This window comes from Haemorhous mexicanus, chromosome 3, assembly GCF_027477595.1.
Source record: "Haemorhous mexicanus isolate bHaeMex1 chromosome 3, bHaeMex1.pri, whole genome shotgun sequence".
Classification (NCBI taxonomy): domain Eukaryota; kingdom Metazoa; phylum Chordata; class Aves; order Passeriformes; family Fringillidae; genus Haemorhous; species Haemorhous mexicanus.
In genome coordinates this window covers 67,635,767-67,657,206 of record NC_082343.1, presented here as the reverse complement: position 1 = coordinate 67,657,206, position 21,440 = coordinate 67,635,767, and the positions used below count along the sequence as shown (strand labels likewise).

The 21,440-nt window shown below is 37.4% G+C and overlaps 1 protein-coding gene across 1 annotated transcript in view; it reads right to left on the bottom strand.

The window, feature by feature from the left end:
* Nucleotides 1-726: 726 nt before the first annotated feature.
* The window catches only part of MAN1A1 (mannosidase alpha class 1A member 1), a 141,362-nt gene continuing 120,648 nt past the window's right edge, over nt 727-21,440 (bottom strand). The window contains exons 9-12 of the mRNA XM_059842212.1: nt 11,391-11,610; nt 10,371-10,543; nt 4,913-5,028; nt 727-4,264 (exon numbers count right to left, since the gene is read on the bottom strand). Coding sequence (XP_059698195.1) covers nt 4,138-4,264; nt 4,913-5,028; nt 10,371-10,543; nt 11,391-11,610 — 636 coding nt within the window. The 3' untranslated portion in view covers nt 727-4,137. The remainder of the gene's footprint in view (nt 4,265-4,912; nt 5,029-10,370; nt 10,544-11,390; nt 11,611-21,440) is intronic.

Genomic DNA, 21,440 nt, shown 5'->3' with positions numbered 1-21,440 from the left:
CATTGTGTAGCTGAAACTGCTGCAAAAAACCTCAGAGCTGCCCTCAAAAATGATTTAAGCAGGTCTAATGAATAAGTCTTTTGACAGAAATTGATACTACTGAGACTGTTCTGTAAAACCACAGCAGTTTATTTCAGTATCATCTTGGGAGAAGGCTTTCTACTAAACAGAGAAAACAAGGTTATCCAGGAGGTGTAGCTGTTATTTCAATATTTAGATTGGAAATCTTAATGTCCTTCTGAAACAAAATATAGTTACAGTTCCTATGACAACTGTTTCCCTCTCCTCTGGAGCATGGGCTAACGACAGGATTTCATTACATGGTCATGTAACACTGGGCACTGTGACAGCCTTGTCATCTCCTCTGTGCTGTTTGCTCCTAAATGGCATTTAGCTTTGCCCACTTGTGTTGTGCAGAGCATGAATTGTAGTGGCTGACCTTCACTGTGCTTATTGCCTGCCACCTCCCACTTCCCAGCTTCCCTCTTTTCATTAGCAGGCTCATTTTCTACCAAAATACATTTGGTATGCTGAATTTTATTGACAAAAATTCCTAGAAACTAATTTCAGTGGTAGAAATTCTATACACTGACATTAATTAAGAACAGCAGCTTAACAAGTACACAGAGTACTGACAAAAAATTTGTGAGTACAGCAGCTAAACCAGAATATGCAGCAGATTCCTGTAGTTACTTCTGCAACACATGTAAGAAAAACTATAACCAGTTGAACAGATATATTAAAAGACTTTATTCACAATAGAGAAATTTTTACAAATATAAGTTCTTAAAAATTAAGCATCTTGATCTATAATGTATTCCATAATTTCAGTTTATATAAAGATGAAAAGACTAAATGGAATATGTACAAATCAAAACCAATTTAAATACATGATAGAAATGGATATGTATGAAGTTACCATAGAAACAGTGAGCTATTGGGCATTGCAAAAATCTGTGTATAACCAACACATATGCAATATTTATCTCACAAACAATCAAATTTTTTTTTTTTTTCTCTGTGAAACAATGTTGGTGCCATTTAAAGGGATCTACCTCTTGGGACCCAACATATGTAGATTAAAATGCATTATTATGCTACAAAGAAGTGGAAGAAGTGTGGGCAGTGCTTTTATGTAAAGATAATGAGTCCATGTCCCTGTCTTCTGCCCCCCTCCCTCCCAACAACGAGCAATTTCTTTTGCTCTTACGAATGACTGGGAACACAAAGTCACCATCACTAGCCACTTCCATGAAGCGAGTTAAGTGAATGGGAATTCAAAGGCATGTTATCTTGCTGATCTAACAAGCAGTGGTAAATATGGACTGTTCAAAAATGATTGCTCTAACTTTGGTGTTCTGGGGTTATTTAAAAAAAAGAAAAATTGATATATTCTCAGTTTATGAAAAGTTTTTTTCTTACAGCTGGCAGATCTACACATTGTACAATCTTCTCGTCTACTTACATTACTTTACAAAAAGTACAGTATAGTGCAGTTTGTACATACAACCTGAATACCAATACCACATCAAATTTGTGCTCTTTCAGATCATCCTAACTCCCACACTAAGGAAAATTCCACACTATGAAATGTCCATTTTACAAGGAAACACCCATGATGCTTATATTTAAGTACATAAGACCCAATGCACATAGAGCTGCATGACTGGAGCCTGCTTGTGAAATGTGGAGAAGACCTGTCTGGTTCTTTGCTCTTCCCTTTAGCTCGCTAAGTACCAGCACCATCACTACAAACAGCTGGGAGAAGCAAACCTTGGTTAAGAAAACCATGTAGAAAGTGGCTTAGAAAAAACACTTCTCAAAGACTGTTTCTCATCTCAGTTATTTAACTGAGATGAGGTCTAAAACAGCACATACACATGGGGGGGGCAGTAGCAGCAAGTGCCCCAGTAAGCATAACAAAGAAAAAATAATTATTGTTACATGTTAAAAAGAGAGGAAGTATTTTGGTTTTATTCCACAGCTATGCTGATTCAGGGGATGGAAAAAATCTCCCTTATAAATACTATTTATAAAGAAATACAATGAAGTGTAGTCCTCCAGTGGTACAAATTCTGGAGAATCAAAAGCAGCAGAATTTCTGATTTTCAACAGAGGAGAGAGTCAAGACCTAATCCTTGCTCATCTGGGTTCAGAAAGCTGCTGTGCCATGAGGGAATCCATACTTTAAAAAAAGAAAATAATAATTTTAAAAAACAGTGGAGCACAAAGCTTTGAGCCACTGTGCCTGGCTCTGTGTAAGCAGGCTTTACCTGCACATCCATTTCTATCCATTCTCCCAGAGCTGGGTGGCCCAGGCTCCCCAAGGTGCCCCAATACTCTCATGTAGGAATGGCCAGCTCTGCCAAGCCTGTGCTGGAGCACCAGTGGATCCTTGCCTGGTCCCCTACACCAGTGTCTTTGGCAGCTTGTGTGGCACGTGTCATCTCCTCCGTCAGCAGGGGAGGCAACAGGCAGTGCTGTCCTTACAGACTTGAGGGCAAGCTCTATGGGTCAGCTTCCAGCTGCTATATATAAAATGTAAGTAGTTATTTTTGGCTTCTACCTAAGAAAACCTCCACTGCAGACCTCTATCAGCATAGAAAAAATGTACTCTAAAGCTTAAACAAATGTGTTCCCTCAGTTGTGATTAGCAATGCTGGACATGTGAGCTATCTTACTAAATACCATTCAAGAACGTTACTGTTCAGAACCAGGTTTGTTCCACTGCAGTCCAATCAATGAATAATGTTCTTTCTCAGAATGGGAAGCCAGGTGTTTCCTACCTGAAATGTATGGAAGTCATCCCATCACTAAACGAAAACAGGTAGACTTAAAAATAATGTAAACCACTTCAAACCAAGTAGAAACAGGAATATTGTGCCTCATTTCTTTTTCCCTTTGGTGATGCCACAGAGCAAAACATTTTTGGCAAAGCTGTTACCTTTCTTAATAAGCCAGGCCTCTACTCTAAGGAAGATTTTTAAAGCACATTGCATTTCTGTTACTTAAGACAAGGCAGTGTTGTCAGGAAGTTTTAGTTCAATGTAGGGTAACTTCCTCTCTGAATGACTTCTTTTGAGGAGGCAGGTTTTCTTCAAGGCATCTGAACACCCCTCTTTAGTCATACAGATAGATCAATTGCTTTTTGACAATTAACCATCAAGTCTGGTGTCAAGTCTGGACCTACCTAAATCTTTGCAAAAGTAACAAAAAAACAAGCAGACTGTATCTGATATAATTCTGAGCTTCCAGGAAAATGTCGTTGAGTGGATTTTTTTTTGCCAACCAACCAAATGAAAGCTACTGGACTAAATATATAAAGAAGGCTAATAGTCCCTTTCTTAATATGAAATGATTACCTTATTTTACTCCACAGTAGCTTGACTAAAGACATAAGAATAACACCACCTAGAAAAGGGAGGAAACAATTTATTCTATTACAATATTCTAATCAAAACCTGAAAAACTAAGGTCTGCTAACTAATGTGCTAAATCCACAGAAACTAGTTTAATCTAACTTCAACTTATACTGCAGTTTCAGAGTTGTGTCTGCATGAGATGAAAATACCCCTATGTCGGCTTCATTGACAGTGAAATACATCAGATACTCCAGCAAGTAATGATAGACCCGCATAAGAAGAGGCTGTCACAGTCACAAGATTTGTCCTGGATGACACACAAAACAAAGTGACATAGAACTAAAAAAAAAAAAAAAAAAAAAAGAAAAGAAAAAGCTCTTTATACTTAATTCAATATGGCTTTTTGCAACATGGCAAAATATTACAGCTTAAAGCGTACATCTCCTCACAGAGGAGAGAAGAATTTTGCAGTCAAATTAAAAGCATAACAGGAAACAAGTAACATGCAGACCTTCTGCTTTTTTTGGCCAAAATGACACTGCAGCCTAACAGAATCTGGAAAGATACCCTATTTCACTTCTAAGAAGGTATTAATCTGAATTAGAGGATTAAGGTTTTATCATAATTAATTGGGTACATTCATAAAAATTTACTGTTAAAGAAAACAGACTGCAAAACACTTGATTAAAAAATTCAACTTAGGAATTTAAAACCAAATCATGTGCCCAAGTCCTGGAAACGCAAGGAATGAAACAAAGTATAAATTAATTTTCATCTATTTCTGGTTTTCTTCTTTATTCCCATCATCTTTGTGAAGAACAGGGAGAGGATGAGCTTCTGTGTTGAAGACCCAGTGTTCAAATGGAAGAAGATCATCTTCAGAAAACAGCAAATACAGGTATCTGGCAAGAAAAAAAAGCAGGAAATGAGACCACATCAGGGAAGTGATTTCCTGGAAAACACATAATAATTCATATTTAATTTACTTGAGTATTAAACTTCCTGTTGAGATGGCATAACTGATTTTTTCTTGCACAGCAAAAAAACCCCCCAGAACTGAAGAGATAAAGACAAAAGTTTAATCTCTTTAAAAATTTAAGAGATGTTGATAGATAATGAAAGCATTTGTTTTTTTCTCTTTACAGGTCCTGCATGCTTTCCATGGAAGTTGTTTTGTCTTCTTTTTCTAAAGCTTTAAAATGAAAAGTATGCAATATAAGCCTGTTATGTTCTCTGTCTAGTCAATTTGTTTCATTATTGCTGGCGTATATAATGAGATCCTATCAAAGACAGGAGATGCAATGTCTCAAAAACTATCAAGTACCTTTATCAGAAGTAAAGATAATTTGCAGAAGTCAGGGAATTTAGTTTATTGACACAGACTGGGAAAAAAAAAGGCAAATTTGCTTCCTGTCACCTAAGAAGGGCTCTGCTATTTCATTCAGAGTTTGTTACGCGAGAGTGTCAAGGGTACTAATGATAAATACTTATCAATAAAGATGATACACAGAACTACTTCACATTAATGAAAGTCAACTTTCTTAACTTACTTGAGTGTCTCTGAGAGGAAGAAGCTTTGCTGCACATCATCATGGCTTTCATGATTGTTATAAACATCTCTAAGGCCAGAATAGCCGCCGTCGACTCTGCAGTGTTTTTCCAGTGCCTGAAGCAGGGAAGAGAACACCCAAATCAGTGGGATTAACAAGATGAATAATATGCCAGTTTTTCTGTTTGACAACAAAACTAGCAAAAAACAATTGCCACAATTCTTTTGATAAAGAGGTGAAAACTTGGTAAATGTCTAGACAGAAAAACTCTTAAAAAAAAGACATAGGCATACCAGTCTAATTTCATATTCAGGAAGAGAAGCAAAACAATAAATGAATAAAAAGTGAACACAAACCAGCTTTCAGAAGGAAAGATGTATGGGTATAAGGATTTAAAGACATATGGATTTTCACTTATACTCTTTTTCTTCTTTTTAATAGAAGTAACAATAGCCTTTCTCTCCCAATCTCTCAGCCTTTGGACATTGTATTACCTATACCTTTCCTGCTCATATTTTGGTACTTAAAATGATTATGACATAATTAAACACCATACTAAAGATCAGTCTTTTCCTTACCTCCTACAAATCCCTTCAAAAAAAGGAAAGGCAACTCCTCATTTTCTGTGTAAGTTATATGGTTTCCCTTTGCAATTATTTAATTTTTCAATGGGGAACCACTGATACTGGGTTCTGACTGAGTTTATCTTGTGCAGAAGTCATAGTTTTCTTTGCTACCTCTCTGAAAAAGCTTTGTCTGTTACACAGGAGTAGACAGAAAGCCAGGACTTAAAACAACATAATTTAGCTGTAACAATAACAGTGTGTTTTATTCTAGCTAGTGTCCAAACTCTTTATTCAGTTAAAAGGTGTAAAACAGATGACTGATTCCTATTTCACAATAAAAGAGAGTACATGGGCCACCTAAAAATACAGTTTCTTTTCTGTCCACAGGAAAGTCCTGTATTTATGAAGGAGAGAAAAGATCAGATGAGGAGTATATATAAAAGGGCAAAAAAGATGCTGGAACTGTAGAAGGTATATACAGTGAGACTATTTAATAAACTTTGTTGCTTTACTTTATATTAGGTGTTTGCAATAGAAAGGTGGTACCTCTATGCATATATATGAGCCATAACTTTAAATATACTGATATCCAATACCTTATTTGAATATTGGTTATCTTACTACTACTACTATAGTTAAAAATATTATTTAATAGGGTTTTTTCTTTATAATTTATGTATTTAACAAGGCTACAAGTATTCTTACTCTATTAATTTTTCTTCTCTTTTATAACAACTCTCTGGTATCAGAAAGTATAAGGAAGGAGTAAAGAGAATGTAAGATGATTATATTTAAAAGAACTCATTATTCAAAACTAAATTCAGAAAGTGCTACTTAACCCTAAATAACTTCTTGCAATGAAAATGACAGTAAGGATTGTGGATGGCTGCATTCACTCAGGACCACACTGCTGTGAAACAAGGTGTTTTCTGTGGAGATGGTATTGGAACAGCTGTCAGGCAGAAATACCTGGGGCTTTATCCCCCACATGAGAGAGCCAGGAGATAACTGGTTCCTCCTTTTCTGAAGTTACTACAAATACCCCTGAAGTGAGAACAGGATGTGTAGATTTTATTTAGGGAAAGATGCTGCATTTCAAAACACAGAAGCTAAAAAAGCAAGGCAGAGGATATATCTAAACTGGGCAGAGTAAGCATTTTCTGAAGACAGATGGGACTAAGAGTCACTAACAATTACTGAAGTATTCATCACCTTCCCCTGCTCTAAAGGCTCTTTAAGATCTGTGTTTTGCTGTTTGCAGATATCTTAAATGTCCTTGATTTTGCTGGAGTCCCTATAGCTGTGTGCACACATTTGGCTTGCATGTCAGGCTCTCCTTCATGTTCACTGGAGAGTAAGCTGCCTATCATATATTTAAAAGGGATTTTTCTCCAGAAGAGATCCTTTAAAATATAACAGTCTATTTGTCTTTTCTTATGTGTCTTTAGGTTCTTTAATTTTCCTGGACACTTTTACTAAATGACAACTATACTTAATTTTAAAGAAGTAATTTCCTCTGGCTGGTATTCCTTCCCTCTTGTCTACTTCAACCTGCAAGGAATTCCAAATTCTGCATCTGTGTCTGGATTTTCAATGTCAAACAAGAGATTATGTTTTTCAAGGCACAGCAGAAGCAGAACTTGCAGGATAAGGCTACTATGCAAGGAAATATCTGCATTCTAAACAGGGTGAGGTAAAATAAAAGCAAATTGCATTTACCATTTATACACTCTAACTTACTTTGAGCATTCTTTGAGTTCAGAGGCATCATAAAGGTACCTGGAGGAACTGCTATGATGTAAACTAAGGGGTTAACCTGCCCCAAGTTTGCCTTCTGGTGGTATCTGCTTGATGCAAATATGAAACATCTCACCCCTCAAAGCTACTTTCCATCTAACTAAAGGAACAGGGCATCCACCTGCAGGACTAGTAGGATAAAAAGGCTCTAGGTTGTCAGCCATCCTGGCAGTGATGGGCAGAAAGAAACAATCAAACACATTTTAAATAAGTAGTTCTCAGGAAATGAGGGTGGCTAGGATTAGTTATGATACAGTAATGGAAAACATCAAGCACAGTGAAAACTGGCTGGCAGTCTCAAACTTTCCTCATAAAGGGGAAAACAAAGGAAGTGATACAAATTTAAAATATGTGCCACATTTATAATGCAGAGAGGGAGGCTTTTATGAGCTAAGCTGATAAAACCTTTCTGACTCAGTAACAGTGGATATTGCTGGTGGTCATAACTGCATTTTCTCCAGCTGCTGAAGTACATACAAAATAATCTTGGACTCAAAGCAGCAAAGAAAATTCACAAAGAAAAAAAGGAGAGGCTATAGCATATTTTTAGTCTATAAAGTTAGAGAAAGACTTAAGAGACTTGTCAGAGAGTTTAGAAGTCATGACTCTAAAACTGCCTCTTTTTCTGCTACAAAGGCACTGGAAAAAACCAAAGGAGATCTTACTGCCAGAGTAATGAGTTAAAAGTGGACATGAAACACATGAAGAACAACTTTTTTTGGACAAAACCCAAATAGTCTGATCGTTAGTTTCCGCTTTTTTCTTGTTTCAATCTCAGGTTCCCCTTTGTACAACAGGTACTGGTAGTAAAACCAATGGCCCTCAGTGGCTGGGGGCTTCCCCAAGGACAGAAAGGGTCAGGTGCCCTTTGGGGCAGCATTAAGGAGCAAGAGGGAACAGAATTTACGACATAGTTATGGCAAGCTAGCATGAGATGTGCTGTAACAAAAAAATACTGTATTAGGTGGAGCTGTATGGCTATTAACACCAAGAGAGAATGTGAAAAAAAAAAGATTTTAAACCTACAACTGACTGCATAAGTTCTGGAAAGCTGTAAGATTCCTTTCTGTGAAACACCCAACTGCACATTAGGACAGTGGAAAATGGGCCCCGGGCAGAATGGGACCAGCTGCATCTCCCACACCCATCTGGCTGTGTTAGAGCCAGATTGAGAATAACCACAAGAATGTTAAACAAGGGACACGTGGGGAGTGAGAAGGAGGTAAACAGTGTACCAACTTGAAAGAAACACAAACAAACTGAACCAAATGGGTAAAGAATAATAATAAGGAAAACGTTTCAATTGTTTATAACAATGTTATCAGTGTGGGCAGTAACAATGAGTCAAGAAAAACATCTCCTGGAGAAGGAACAGTTGGCATTGCTGAAGCCTGATGGGATGACTTCCACAAACAGCCATTGTAAATATGCCAATTATAATCTGCCTGGGAAGATTCTAGTAGTAAAATGTGTGCCTATGGGTGGTGTAAGCAAAGAAGAAAGTAAGGGAACAGCCCTCTAAATTAGAGGTTTTAAAACCCAAATTGCTTTGGAATCAGTAATTCAGAAGCATATTGTTTCAGGGCCCCCCAGAGCCAACACCTGAGGGAGGTAAATACAATGCCCTAAATAACTGCTCTCTACCTAGCTGAATACAGTGCTTAATGCAGGCATGGAACAATCGTGAATATTCAGGCAAGAAGTCTGAGAGTATAAGCAGAGGTAATATTGCTATTCTTTTTTGGAAAGCAGATTTTGCCTTAAATTTAATTCCTGGAGGATATCTAATTACCAGACTTGAAACAACCTTTTTTCCACAATGCTCAACAGCATTTGCACAACATTTCTGTATGATCAATATCTACACAGTGAATACTGAATACATGTACAGATTTTGGTTGCTGGGGAGGGAGTTGGGTTTATGGGGTCATAACCCAGAAACAGCTCTCTAGTAGGGTCCCTTAGGGATGAGAAATTGTAGGGCACAAGTCTACATGTTCTACCCTCAGAGTAAATCAACCTTCTGTAACTAGTGGTGTAAGCCCCTCCAAGAAGGTTGTAATCATACACTTCTAGAAGCAAGAGGTGTTGGGTAAACTGACAAACGGGGCAAATTTGAAATCCTGGAAAGCAATACCTCTGCACAAGAGAGGTCACTGTGAACAAAATACTGCAGAGAGTTTTGATTTTTTTTTTTTTTTTCATTTTGCTTAAGTACACAGAGCCAGAAAAATAATCTTCTTCAGCTTGCTGTATTTCCTATCAGATGTCAGCTAATTTAGCAAGGGCAATGTCAGTGTGAGTAGGACAGAAGTGAACTCCAGAGAAGTGTAATAAGGACCCACACCTGGAGGATGAAACAGGTAAATCTAAAGGCTCTCAACCTTAGAGTGATTAACTGCTGAAATAAGGGAAACAATGGGTTTGGCAAGCCCATTCTTTGTAGTGCAGATTAGCTGCCCTTTTGGAAGCTGCCCTTTTGTGCTAGACAAACACAAAGCTCAAAGCTTGAAGCTCAAAGGCCAGTGGGACAAAAAAATTCAAATCTAGAAGAGATTGCTGTCATTTTGGGAGTTTTGTCCATATAACTTATGTTTCTTGAAAGTAACATGGTTTTATGTTTGGTACTATCTAGTCCTTCATCCTGACCTTTGTCAACTTAATTAAAATTACCTTCATACGATTACTGAAAATACATTTCATAAAACTTACTTCCATAAGTCATAAGGCTCAAATTTGAGCTTAAGGCTTCCATTTGAGCCATAAGGCTCAAATCTGACACATGTATGCATTTTCCATTCACATGCAGCAACACTTAACATCTGGGACAATACATCCAAATGTGACCCCTAATCCTAGACGTATTTAAGGAGGAGAAATAACAAGGTACGTTTCTATTATACAATATCAGCAGTTTTTGGTTTTGTCAAAATGTCATCAATTTGGCAAATGAATTCCTGGAAATCTGAATTGATATCCATGATTTAAAATAAATATTCAGCTTCCAACTGCTGAACAATGTCCAGCTATCATTCAATAGCTCACTTAACAGTATTACTCTGATTTAACAACAAAAAAGTCCACTAGAACATTACCTCAACAGCTTCCCATCCCCACTCCCTGTACTTTGGATCGTGAGTGAGGCGCCACATGTACATGTAGGTCTCTATGACTTCTGGTCGTAGGATGTAGTATTTTTCATTTTGTCTTGTAGCAATGGCCTCAACACCACCATCAAATCTGAAGGCTTCTGGTCCCAGTTTCATTCCTAGCCAAAAAAAAAAGCACAGACTAAAATAAAGGCATTAAAAAAGGTTTCAAATTATGTAACCAAATAAAACTCCCCAAATTTCCAAATCAAGCTAGGCTCTTATGTGGCACAAAGCCAGGTTACCCAAAATGATATAATTTATAGAAGATACTGCAGCTCCTCCTGTTTTTAATATTTTATAAATAATTTGGAGTAGGAGAGAGCTGTTCTTCACCAATGCCTTAAATGGCAATTACAGTTTGAACAGCGATGTTAACATTTGCATTCTGGAAGACTTCGTGTAACTAGCAACAAGTGAAATTTTGCCTAAAAGATGAGGATATTTACTTTTCTATACCAAACTTGAAAATACACTCTGGGAGCTGAAATGCTGCCAGGGTTATTTCTATAAGAAGATGATAAAATCCAAAGGAATTTCCTGTACAGAAATCCACTTTGTGCAATTCTGTTGTTTGCAGCATCGTATCAACAGAACTGAGTGTAAAATATTCTTTTGTGCATAAAACATGAGTAATACCTATATTGATGCATAAATGAACAGAGAACCTCTCTTACTTGTATTCAGCTACACAGAAATTGGCATAACGAAAGAAGCTTGGTAATTACTGTTATGTAACTGTCACGTCAATTACTACAGTGAGGAGATATACTTCAGGTACACAGAAATTCTTTATAAAACAGAGCAGCCATTTTAAAAGCTACTCTTAAAGCAAGGCAGCATTCGCTCAGAAGAGATGAACACTTCTCACTGTGCTACAATTTCCATTCAGCTTTATGCAAAAACACCAGTGGCTGCCTTCATGGGGGCAAGCCGTGCAGCCAAACTCTGCAACATGGTACTCACGCGTACGGTCGTAGGATTCATGGCAAGTCCTGGCAATTTCAGCACCCAGCTCGATGTGATGGCCTGTCTTGTCACTGGGGGCTCCATCTGCTCCCAGAGCAAACATGCCTCCAGCAAAACAAGTGAGGTGTCCCATCTTGTGTTCCAGCAATCCGCCCTTCCACTCGGCGATGTACGTCAGGCCCCCGCTCGACTTTCGGATGAGGTGGGTCTCTATGGCCTGCAGAAGGACACCATGTCAAACCAAAGCCCGTCTGGTAAAGTGCAAAGGACAAAGCTGTCTTGTGTGCTGGCTGTTTTTGCTCTGTATTGCCTTTGCTCATGAAGTGCAATGCCTAATAGGAGCCAGCATAACTTCAAAGTCAGCCAAACCAAGGCAGATGAACATACATCAGGAACGATGACTAATTTTGCTTCAACTTCAAGCCATTTACAGTGTATGTTTTATAAAAATGTTGGAAAGACCTACCAAATACACTTCAAATTTTGAAATATTTTGTTTTCCTCCCTTCTACATTGAGCAGTTTCAGGTAATTTAGCTTTCAATAGTAATTTAACTTTCAATAGTTATTAGCCATCACTTCAGGTTCTGTATTTCTCATTCTAATTCTGACTTAAAGGAGGTGGTTATTGATATAATTTCATGTAAATTATATGCAGTCATAACTCATATTCAAAACACATGACTCAGTGTGTGCAGTGAATGATGTTAGGCCTCTGAGTCTAGATGGCATTCCCAAAGTCCAATGGACTGAAATCCTCCACTTATCTATCAAGAGCAGGGTCTCACTGAGATCTCTGGAAAAAAAAACCTAAGCAGAATAAAAATACACAAATCTAGAGGGAACTGGAAGTTGATGATGTTAGCAATGTATGGCCACTAATTACAAAATCCAGGAAGGCAGTCTGCCATCGTGGGAGGAACAGAATTAAAACAAGAGAGGAGATGCAGAAGAGCACATTAATTAGAAGCCCAGAAGGAAAGTAAGATATTACTCTTCAAATAAAGTAATGGAGAGGAGATAACTCTGTCATACATTCAGCTATCCATTAGTGCTCTGGTTGTCCTGTTGAAATCATAAGATCCAGAAACAGTACTCAACATGCATTATACAAGAGAAAAACCATTAAAAAATATCACTACAGACAACTATTAACAAAAAGCCAGGATTTTAAAAAAAGTTTTATAAAGAGAAAGTAGTGATAAAGTGAAAGAAAGTGAGTACTTCTCTCCATTTAAGCATTTGTAAAGGTTGTTCCTCTAAGCATGAAAAATCCTCTCTAAATTAGAAGCATCAGCAGAATAACTGCAGTTTTTACATACTGTTTTTTTTTTTCTGCCAAGAACGTCACATTGAAAACTATACTTTATTTTCCAGTAATATGAGTGCAAAGCACTTAGTAAGGATGTTTTCTGCCCAGATCCAGAGCCACTATTAGCTCAGAAAACTCCTCCACCCCTTGTTTCCAACTTGATTGCATGCTTTTACTACTAGGTACCTACTGGAAAACATACCTAAATTTTAAAGCAGAAGTAAATAATGAAAATGCCTGTGCTTTAAACAAATTCTGCTTTTAAAAAATCCTGTGTAGCTTAACCTATAAAAAGAGGAATTGGATGTGAAAGAGGAAAGGTGAGAAAACACACAATAATTTTGCAGGAAATAGCTTTCAGACCTATTTGGGCATTCTAACAACAAGCTACCTAAAACTAAGTTGAGAAAGGAAAAACTTTAAAAACATTTAATTTAATCTTTCAGCATGGTATCTCCCATCTCACCAAATCAACAGTTCTAAAATTAGGCAATAACTCTACTGGTCACTTAGCTGTTGGATCAGAATTTATTTAAAAAGTAAGCAACCATAAAAACAGATTGATAACTAAATTTACCTAGGTTGCAAATTTTTTTGAAGTAACAACTGAAAACCAGAATGAAGTATAACTGTATCTGCCTGACATAACAGCAATGATGCACTTTTGAACTATATTAACTAGACCAGAGTTGATTTTTTTAGTATAAAAATGAATTTTGTGATACCAATTAGTGTTGGTAAGTTGTTTCCTCTCTTTTGGCTCAAAATTAAAGTTCAGGCTGAAAAAGGATGACTTCCAAGAGTTTTAAAATTATTCTAGCAAACTGGTATTAAGAAACTAACAAATTGATGTTGATTGATACCAAAAATGTCACAAAATAAAAATATATTTCCAATTTAAGTATTCATGTTTAGTAAAGCAAATCATCTATGTTTTATAAATGGGGCCTATTAAGAACTAGTACATATGTCTATTAAAAGTTATTTTCTTATGTAACCGTCTTATTTAAAGCTATTTTTATGAGGTAGTTATTAGATATATTATAGACACTGCGATTGCCTTGTCATGCTTTGTACCATCCCTGGTCCCTGAGTGCCAGATAACTCCTATGCAGTGTGTATGTCTTTATTAAGAGCATGCTAGGTCACTATGCATTTTTACCTAGACATGAAGGCTGACGTTTGAGCAGGATAGGAAGGAAGGGTTATGTTCCTGTAGGGGAATGCTATTTGCTATCTGCAGTGTTTTGGGAGCAGTTCTGGCTGGGAAATCAAGTGAGTAAAACAAGTTATCTTAAAAGGAGAATATGTAGTGATGTGACAAAGATCCACCCAAGTGAAAAAATCTGTCTGCTACAATTGATGCTGAATTTCACACTTAAACTTATTTTTATTTTTATATAATTATGTACTCACTTCAAGACACACATTTATTTGAATTGCAGGTCTATTTCAAACTTGCTCCCCAATTACAAATAATTCCTTCCTGCACTGTTTTCAGATCAGGTGGAGGGATATAGCACCCCTCCTATGAGGAAAGGCTGACAGAATTGGGATTGTTTAGCCTGGAGAAGAGGTGGCTTCAAGATGACCTAACTGCAGCCTTCCAGTACCCAAAGGGAGCCTACAGGAAAGATGGAGAGGGACTTTTTACAAGGGCATGTAGTGACAGGACAAGAAGGAATGGCTTCAAATTGAAAGAGGTTTAGATAAGATATCTGAAAAAAGTTCTTTCTTGTGAGGGTGGTGAGACACTGGAACTTGTAGCCCAGAGAAGTTGTGGACGCCCCATCCCTGGAAGTTTTCAAACTCTGAGCAAGTGAAAGGTAGCTACAAATATATGTTACCAAAGGGAGCAAGAGCAGATGCTACCTGGCAGTGGAAAGAAAAAAATGAAGCAAAAAAATTGAGACAACTTGATTTGAGGCTGCAGTGGACAAAAAAGGAGGGGGAAACTAAAGGTAAATAAACATTGTACATTTAGAGAAATACATTTGCAACATGTAAAGCTGGTATGGTACACAATTTGTCATGAATAAGCTCTTAGAGCCAGAGTAACTTTTTACAGCTAATACACTTCCTGGCAATTTTTCCTTTTTAGCTTTTACCTAAACCTTTGCTTACAGACCTCACTGCAGTAAAGCCTTCAGCCAAATTACCTTTTTCTCCATCTTGTGGGAAATTATTCCTTCAATACAACAACTGTATAAATGCTTGTGCACTCAATTAGAAACACTAACAGTGCTTTTTACAGTTTGAATTGTGACTCAAGTGCTCCTTGCATTACTACTGGCATCTTTCTCATGAGTTTGCATGTTAAAATTCTGCCCTTACCTATCTGTCACAGTGAATGAGACATTAGGAAAGGTTTCAACTACAGGACTGCAAATTGCACATTTGTGTAATCTCTGTTATTGACAGCATAAAGGAGAAACTCTTCAGTTTTTCCCAACCTGATTTCCTCCCCCTCCTGCCCTCATTGTTAAGGCAATATGTTTTGTGTTCTCTGCTTATCAGCCTGTTCCTTTACCTATACATTATACTGCCAGTTCTTACCCTTGCAAAATTAAGCAGAATTGTACCCTCCTAATAAATAACCATTCTTCTTCATTCAGTTCTTCATGTCTTTAAGCTCTTCACACATCTTAAATGATGTCTTCACCACCCCCTTCAGTCCATCCCTGACTTGATTTTGTGGTTGCAAAGTCCTTCATTTACCCTTTGAGTTGTTTAGAATGTATGGTTTACAGGGAAACGCAGAAGACCCAGAACTGAATCATCTCCCTGTTCAAATGAGTTAAAAACTAATCGATAAGCTTATTTTTGCAGGGGTTCTCTTGGTGCATTACACTGACAGGTAACAAAAACACTGAGATGCCTGCAGAGCACAGGTGGAGGCTTCTTAGGAAAACCAATCTGCTCCTCAAGGCTGCTCAAATTCTAAACAGACACATGCCACAGAAGTGTTAACTCTGCTGGAGGAGCTGAGAGAACAAATTACAAACCTCAAACGGCAATGTGACCTCACAGTTCTGCTACCTCTAGCTCTCAGGCATTTTACCTCTCCTTTTACAGTATCTTCTTAATTATGATTAATGAATTTCAATTATTACTGCTGTTTTAACAAAACCCAGGTGGTTTCATTCCCTGCCTCAAGATGTCACTGTAGCTGGAGATAAAACTGCTCAGCAAGACAGTTCCATATTTCCATACCTTAATAAATTTGAAACTTCAGAAATACGATTCTAAGTTTCAAGGGTTTATAATGTCTGTTTTGGGGATAATTACAACTCTGCAGGCATCTTCATAACAAAGCGCCATAAATTATCTCTGTTCAAACTTTTAATATATTTTTCTTCCCCTAGGAATTTTCATAAACAGTATTTTGATCATTTGAAGCAACTGTGAGGATGAAAGAGAATTTTATCATGTGTTATTTCCAATAATTCAAAGATGTATAATGTCAATTGCTTACTTATTTTTTTAATATTTACAGCTTGTACCAGTACATTTTATTGCTTTGAAACAGCACAGAGCAGCAGGTCAGGATTACTGCAGATTTACATTCTGTGAGTTTCTAAGTAAATTGTCTGCTTTCTTGTTACTTTTTAACTTCCCTTACATTTTCTCTGTTTAGTTGTTCTAATGCAATAGATACTTTTCTTTCTCAACCTTTGCAATTAATCAAATTTATCCTTTATTGCAAATTCCAATGAGTTCATTACAAAAAAGCTTATTGATGGAATAGGAAGTTCAAGCCCTTGTTATAAACAATTTAAATACTTTTGCCAAAGAAAAGTAGTGTCTTGTGCTGAAGTCCTCACTGCTTACTAAACTGAGATTTAAAAATTTGAACTGAAATCTGAACATAGAAGAACTTTCATTTGGTTAAACACAAAATATAAGAAACATTTTAGAAGCACCAAAGCACTTTACTTCTTTTGGACTTCAGACATGTTATGTAGACAAGCTTACATGTGCAATGAAATACGAGTGCTTATAATGGAGGTACCTAAATTTTTAAAGGGGAATCATTGGCAAACATGTAACTACTGTGATACCTATTCATTTGATCACTAAAAAGATTATTAAGTTCTAGGGGAAAGCTGACTATTTACTTGTGTTTGAAAATCATTGTTTTTTTCCCTCTATAGATCTATTACTGTCTCTCAGAGCACCAATGCTCTAACTCTAAATGTATTAAATGTTGTGTGTTACCAGAAGGATAGATTTATTCATATTTTAAAACAGTATTAATGGTCTGTCATGAATCCAATCAAGTCACTCTCGAAATGTTACATTGTGCATGTTCTGAATACTCTAGGATATCTGTTGATTCTGGCAAGTTTTTTTTGTTATCAGTAAAGGGAAGGGAAAATAGCATGACTAGTAAGGACGTGTCTGCTCTGAAAAGAGCAAAGCCATGAGCAAAACCCATACAATTTCTCTTTAGACTTTTCTAGTTAAAGTCCTCCTTAAAGACTTCTAACAACATTAAAGCTTTCTGCTTCTCCTGACAGTCCATAAGCAACCAAATATTTGAATAAACACTTTATCTGGTTTGAAACTTAAGACACCGTGCGGTTATCAGTAAATTATTAACAATTTAAAAATCTGTAGAAGCCTGTCTTTAGCCTTGATGCTTTCTGTAAGCATTTGTAGAGATGCTCATGCTGAGAGGGGAAATACAGTGAAGAGAATAAGAAGGAGCAGTGAGTCCTCTGGACGTTTTGGTGTGCTCTGAGCAATGAATCTTGTGTTCCTACATAATGCAGCCATCCTATCGCTACGTGCAGAACACCAGTGCAGCTGGGTGATAAGTATTTTAAACATGACAGCTGACAAAACTGCCTGTTTATTGATTTTAGCACATTTAAGTTACATTCAGTTAAGTTGCCTCCCACCTCCTACACCAAAAAAAAAAAAAACCAAAACAAAGTATGCAGTGGGAATGCTGGGTACCAACTGTTTCATTCTAAGATGGGTTGCTATTGCAGCATACTGCCTGCCCCGTTTATGTATTTTCTGCAATGCCAAGAAGTGCTTAAGCATTGAATGTTTAAGACATTAATCACTTTTAGCTTTACCTAGTATGACAAACCATTATATTTGAGTTGCTGCAGTTCTCTCATTGTCCACATCAGTTGTGCATTTTTTCAGACCACTATGATCACAAAGCAAACCACTTCTAGCAGCTTAATGGAGAGTGCAGTCAGCACAAACAAGCCACCAGCCTCTCACCACAGTTAAACAGAGCCTCACTAAGCTCCAGAGATGAAAAAGGCTTGTCTGCCAATATCATGTTTTCAGTTTGCTAACACTTCATTTTCCCTTTCCTTTCAAGGAGAAAGGATTCTCCATGGATTTTTTTTTTTGTTTTTCTGAAAGGCTGAAATCAACAGCTCTGAAAAATATTCACTACTTAATGCTGACAGTTAAATACACCCAAAATCCCCCAATCAAAATACCCAATAAATATACCCAAAATCCCCCAATCAAAATACCCAATAAATATACCCAAAATCCCCCAGTCACTACCTTTGGCAGGGTGCAAACTGAGTATATATCAAAGCTAGCCTCCAAAGTTAGCAATGTGCCAAAAAATATTAACCTCCCCCCAAAAGTAACTGTATATATTTTCTGTCTGAATCCTGAGGCCAGAAATTGCTTTTTCCTCTTTTGACAGAAGTTTACTGCATTGACAGCATTGCTTAATTGTGCAACCCAGCCTAACAGCAATTTCTGAAATGGTTTTGAAATCTGGCAGAGTGGCTGTGGCACAGCTTCACAACACATGTTCCTCTTTTGGCCATTTCCATTGTTTCCACTATCATGTGCTATGTTCTGCAGAAATCATTTGTTTTCTTGTTAGGATCATCCGAGCAGTTGTTACCCATTAAGAAAGATTAAACAATCTTAATGTCTAAAAGAGAACTAGCTACCCTGACTCAAGGTAAAACTGTAGCAAGCAGCTGCTTTACCTCACTGAAACCACAGGGCCACCAAGGGCTGTACTGAACTGAGCTGCTTGGGAAGTGCTGAAGTGCTGGTGAGGATTTTCCCTTTTCCTGTGAAGTTCTTCTGGGGTGAGTTAGCATTCTCTGTACAGCCTCTAGATATGCCACTTCTTTAGAACTACACTGAGAAAGTGATGAAGGCAGTGTCAGACAGAGGGAATAAATATATATGTAAGAGGCAGAAAGATTGCAGAAATGGCCATAAATACATGTAATGGGAAAACTTGGAAAAGATACCTGACCATCAGGCCTCAAGTGTGAGACAACCTATTTACAGGAATAGAGGAAAAATTGCCCTTCAGCTTAGGAAATGAGGGCTGACACATTTAAGAGAGGAGGATTTGATGCTGTTGCTTGTGACACTGCTGTTGCTAGACTAGATATAAGTGAACCCACAAGGTTCATTTTTGCTCTAAATTATCATGTTCTCTTACAAACCTACTCAATTGTGTCTCAGAGATCAGCTTGTTAACTGAGAAGAGTGAGATGATTCCTGTCCTGGATACTTGCAAAGACTGATGGATTATTCTATTGGCAGTCATTTCTTCAAAATATAGCTAAAAGCTGAATACACATTTGTTCTGTAACTAAATGTTGCATGCTATCCATTGAAACCAATTTAGAAAGATCTCTTATTTCATGTATTATGTGAAGCAGGACATTATTTGTAATACTTTTCAAAAGAGAAAAAATAACTTACATTAAAAATACATTCACTTGTCTTTTTTGTGTGAATTCTACAGTTTATTAATCCCTCTGATGGCCTTATACATTCATAATATGCTCTGGTATTCAAAACAAGACTACCTTGGTCCCTTTTCCCATTAGAAATAAACTCTTTCAATGGCTTCAGCCATATATGCATTTTTGTGGCAAGCAGAAGCAGTTTTTAAATCTAGCCTGACATCTTAGTTATTGCTTTTAACTTAAGCCATTATATAATCTATAGGTGAGACAAAAATTCTAATGGAAAGCATTCATTTTTTTAAAAATATGATTTACAGAACAATGTGAAAAATAACCACTAAGCTCCATCTAAATAGATTTCAGCTTTTCACAGTGAACTATATAACTCACCATATATTTTCATTTGTGGTTTCTGGATAGCAGAAGGTATTGAATTAGGCATCAAGCCTTCACATCACTCTTTCAGAATCAGGGGGTATGGACTGAATGGCCAGGAATAATCATGCTGTTCCCTTTGGCATAGTCTTAAAAAAGATTCCGAGAGCCCTGGGGGAAATTTCTCTAAGAAAATACCAAGCAGACTCAGAATGCCCAAACCCTGCAGCCTCAGTTGTGAAGAAAGACTGCAGCTTGTGCAGACACCTAAATCAGCTTTAATTTAGATAAGTAATGGATCAATAGCAATGAAGTCAGTACCAGGATGGATTTCAAATCAGAATAGCTATCCAATGAAGAACCTGGAATCTCAGTGGGGCCCAATCATCCTGCAGCTTCTGTGAGGCTGAAACTTTGCTGCTGCTTTCTGAACAAGCTACTTTACAACATCAAGCTGCAACTTCAAATGCTGCATGTGCACTTCCAGCTTTGGTACAGATGTACCTCAGTACAAAAACCAAAGAGGAATGCCATCGATCAGAAAATACTGGAAATAGCAACAGCCAGCAGCATAAGGAAATCTGTTTTTAGTCAGGTCCTCTCAAACACTAACACTCTGGTCAGACATGATGCTCAGACTGTTTCTGAGCTACTACTACTAAAAAGAGTTAAGAAAATAGGTACTATTAAATACAGTCATATGCAGCAGAGCTGAGACCCTGTCATTGATACTGTCACGTTCAGTGATGCTGCTGAACAGGTGATTCTGCTCCTCCAGCTGAAATCCGAGCAGGGAGAACTGGTCCTTAAATGTGGGGGCTGTCACCACTTCGGCTCCCTGCTGGGACCTCAACAAAAACCTGATGTTTTTAAACCAGGAGAAGTAGAAGGCTAGAAGCAGCTTTGAGGTGTCTTCGGTGTCTTCGGTGGCAAGACGAATTGATAATTTCACACACTTTGTTCTCTCTGGCTGACAACCCAATGTCTGAGCTATTACAACAGCACTGATCTTATGTTATAGCCTCAAATGCACTCAAACCTAATTTAAGATCCACCTTTTGCTCTGAAGTTGAAACCATGCTAGCAGCGAAGATGGGGCTGACTGCATCCAAATCTGCACTTACAAAATTAAAGGCAAGATTTCCTTAGCAGAGGACACTTGGCTGTCAAATTTACAACCACCAGAGATCACACCCTCCCTCAGATCTTCACACTGACTTTCCTCTCCAATGAAAAAAAAGATGGTTGCAATAAGCAACCATGGTTGTATTTTTTTAATGCCACCACTTTTTGCGTATGGGAAGTAAAAGGAGATTTATGACCTCCCTAGGGACAGTGTGTTTCCAGATATATGAAAGAATAAGCAGATACTGCTTAGCATCTCAAAGCCTTGTCTACAGAGGCACTGTAGATACACACAGTTAATAAGAGATAAAAGTCCTGGCCCTAGACAGTTTCCAGTCAAAACAGATGAAAGGATAGGGAAAGAAGAAGTAATATTATCCTCTTTTTTAATATATATCTATATATATGAAAGCAAAGAACTGACAAAATAGGTCATTTGCCCAGGATTGGAAGGAAAGCCTTTAAATATGCATTTAAGCTGAATACTTCCCAAGTCTCAATCTGGTGTCACAAACCCATTATTTCTCCCAAA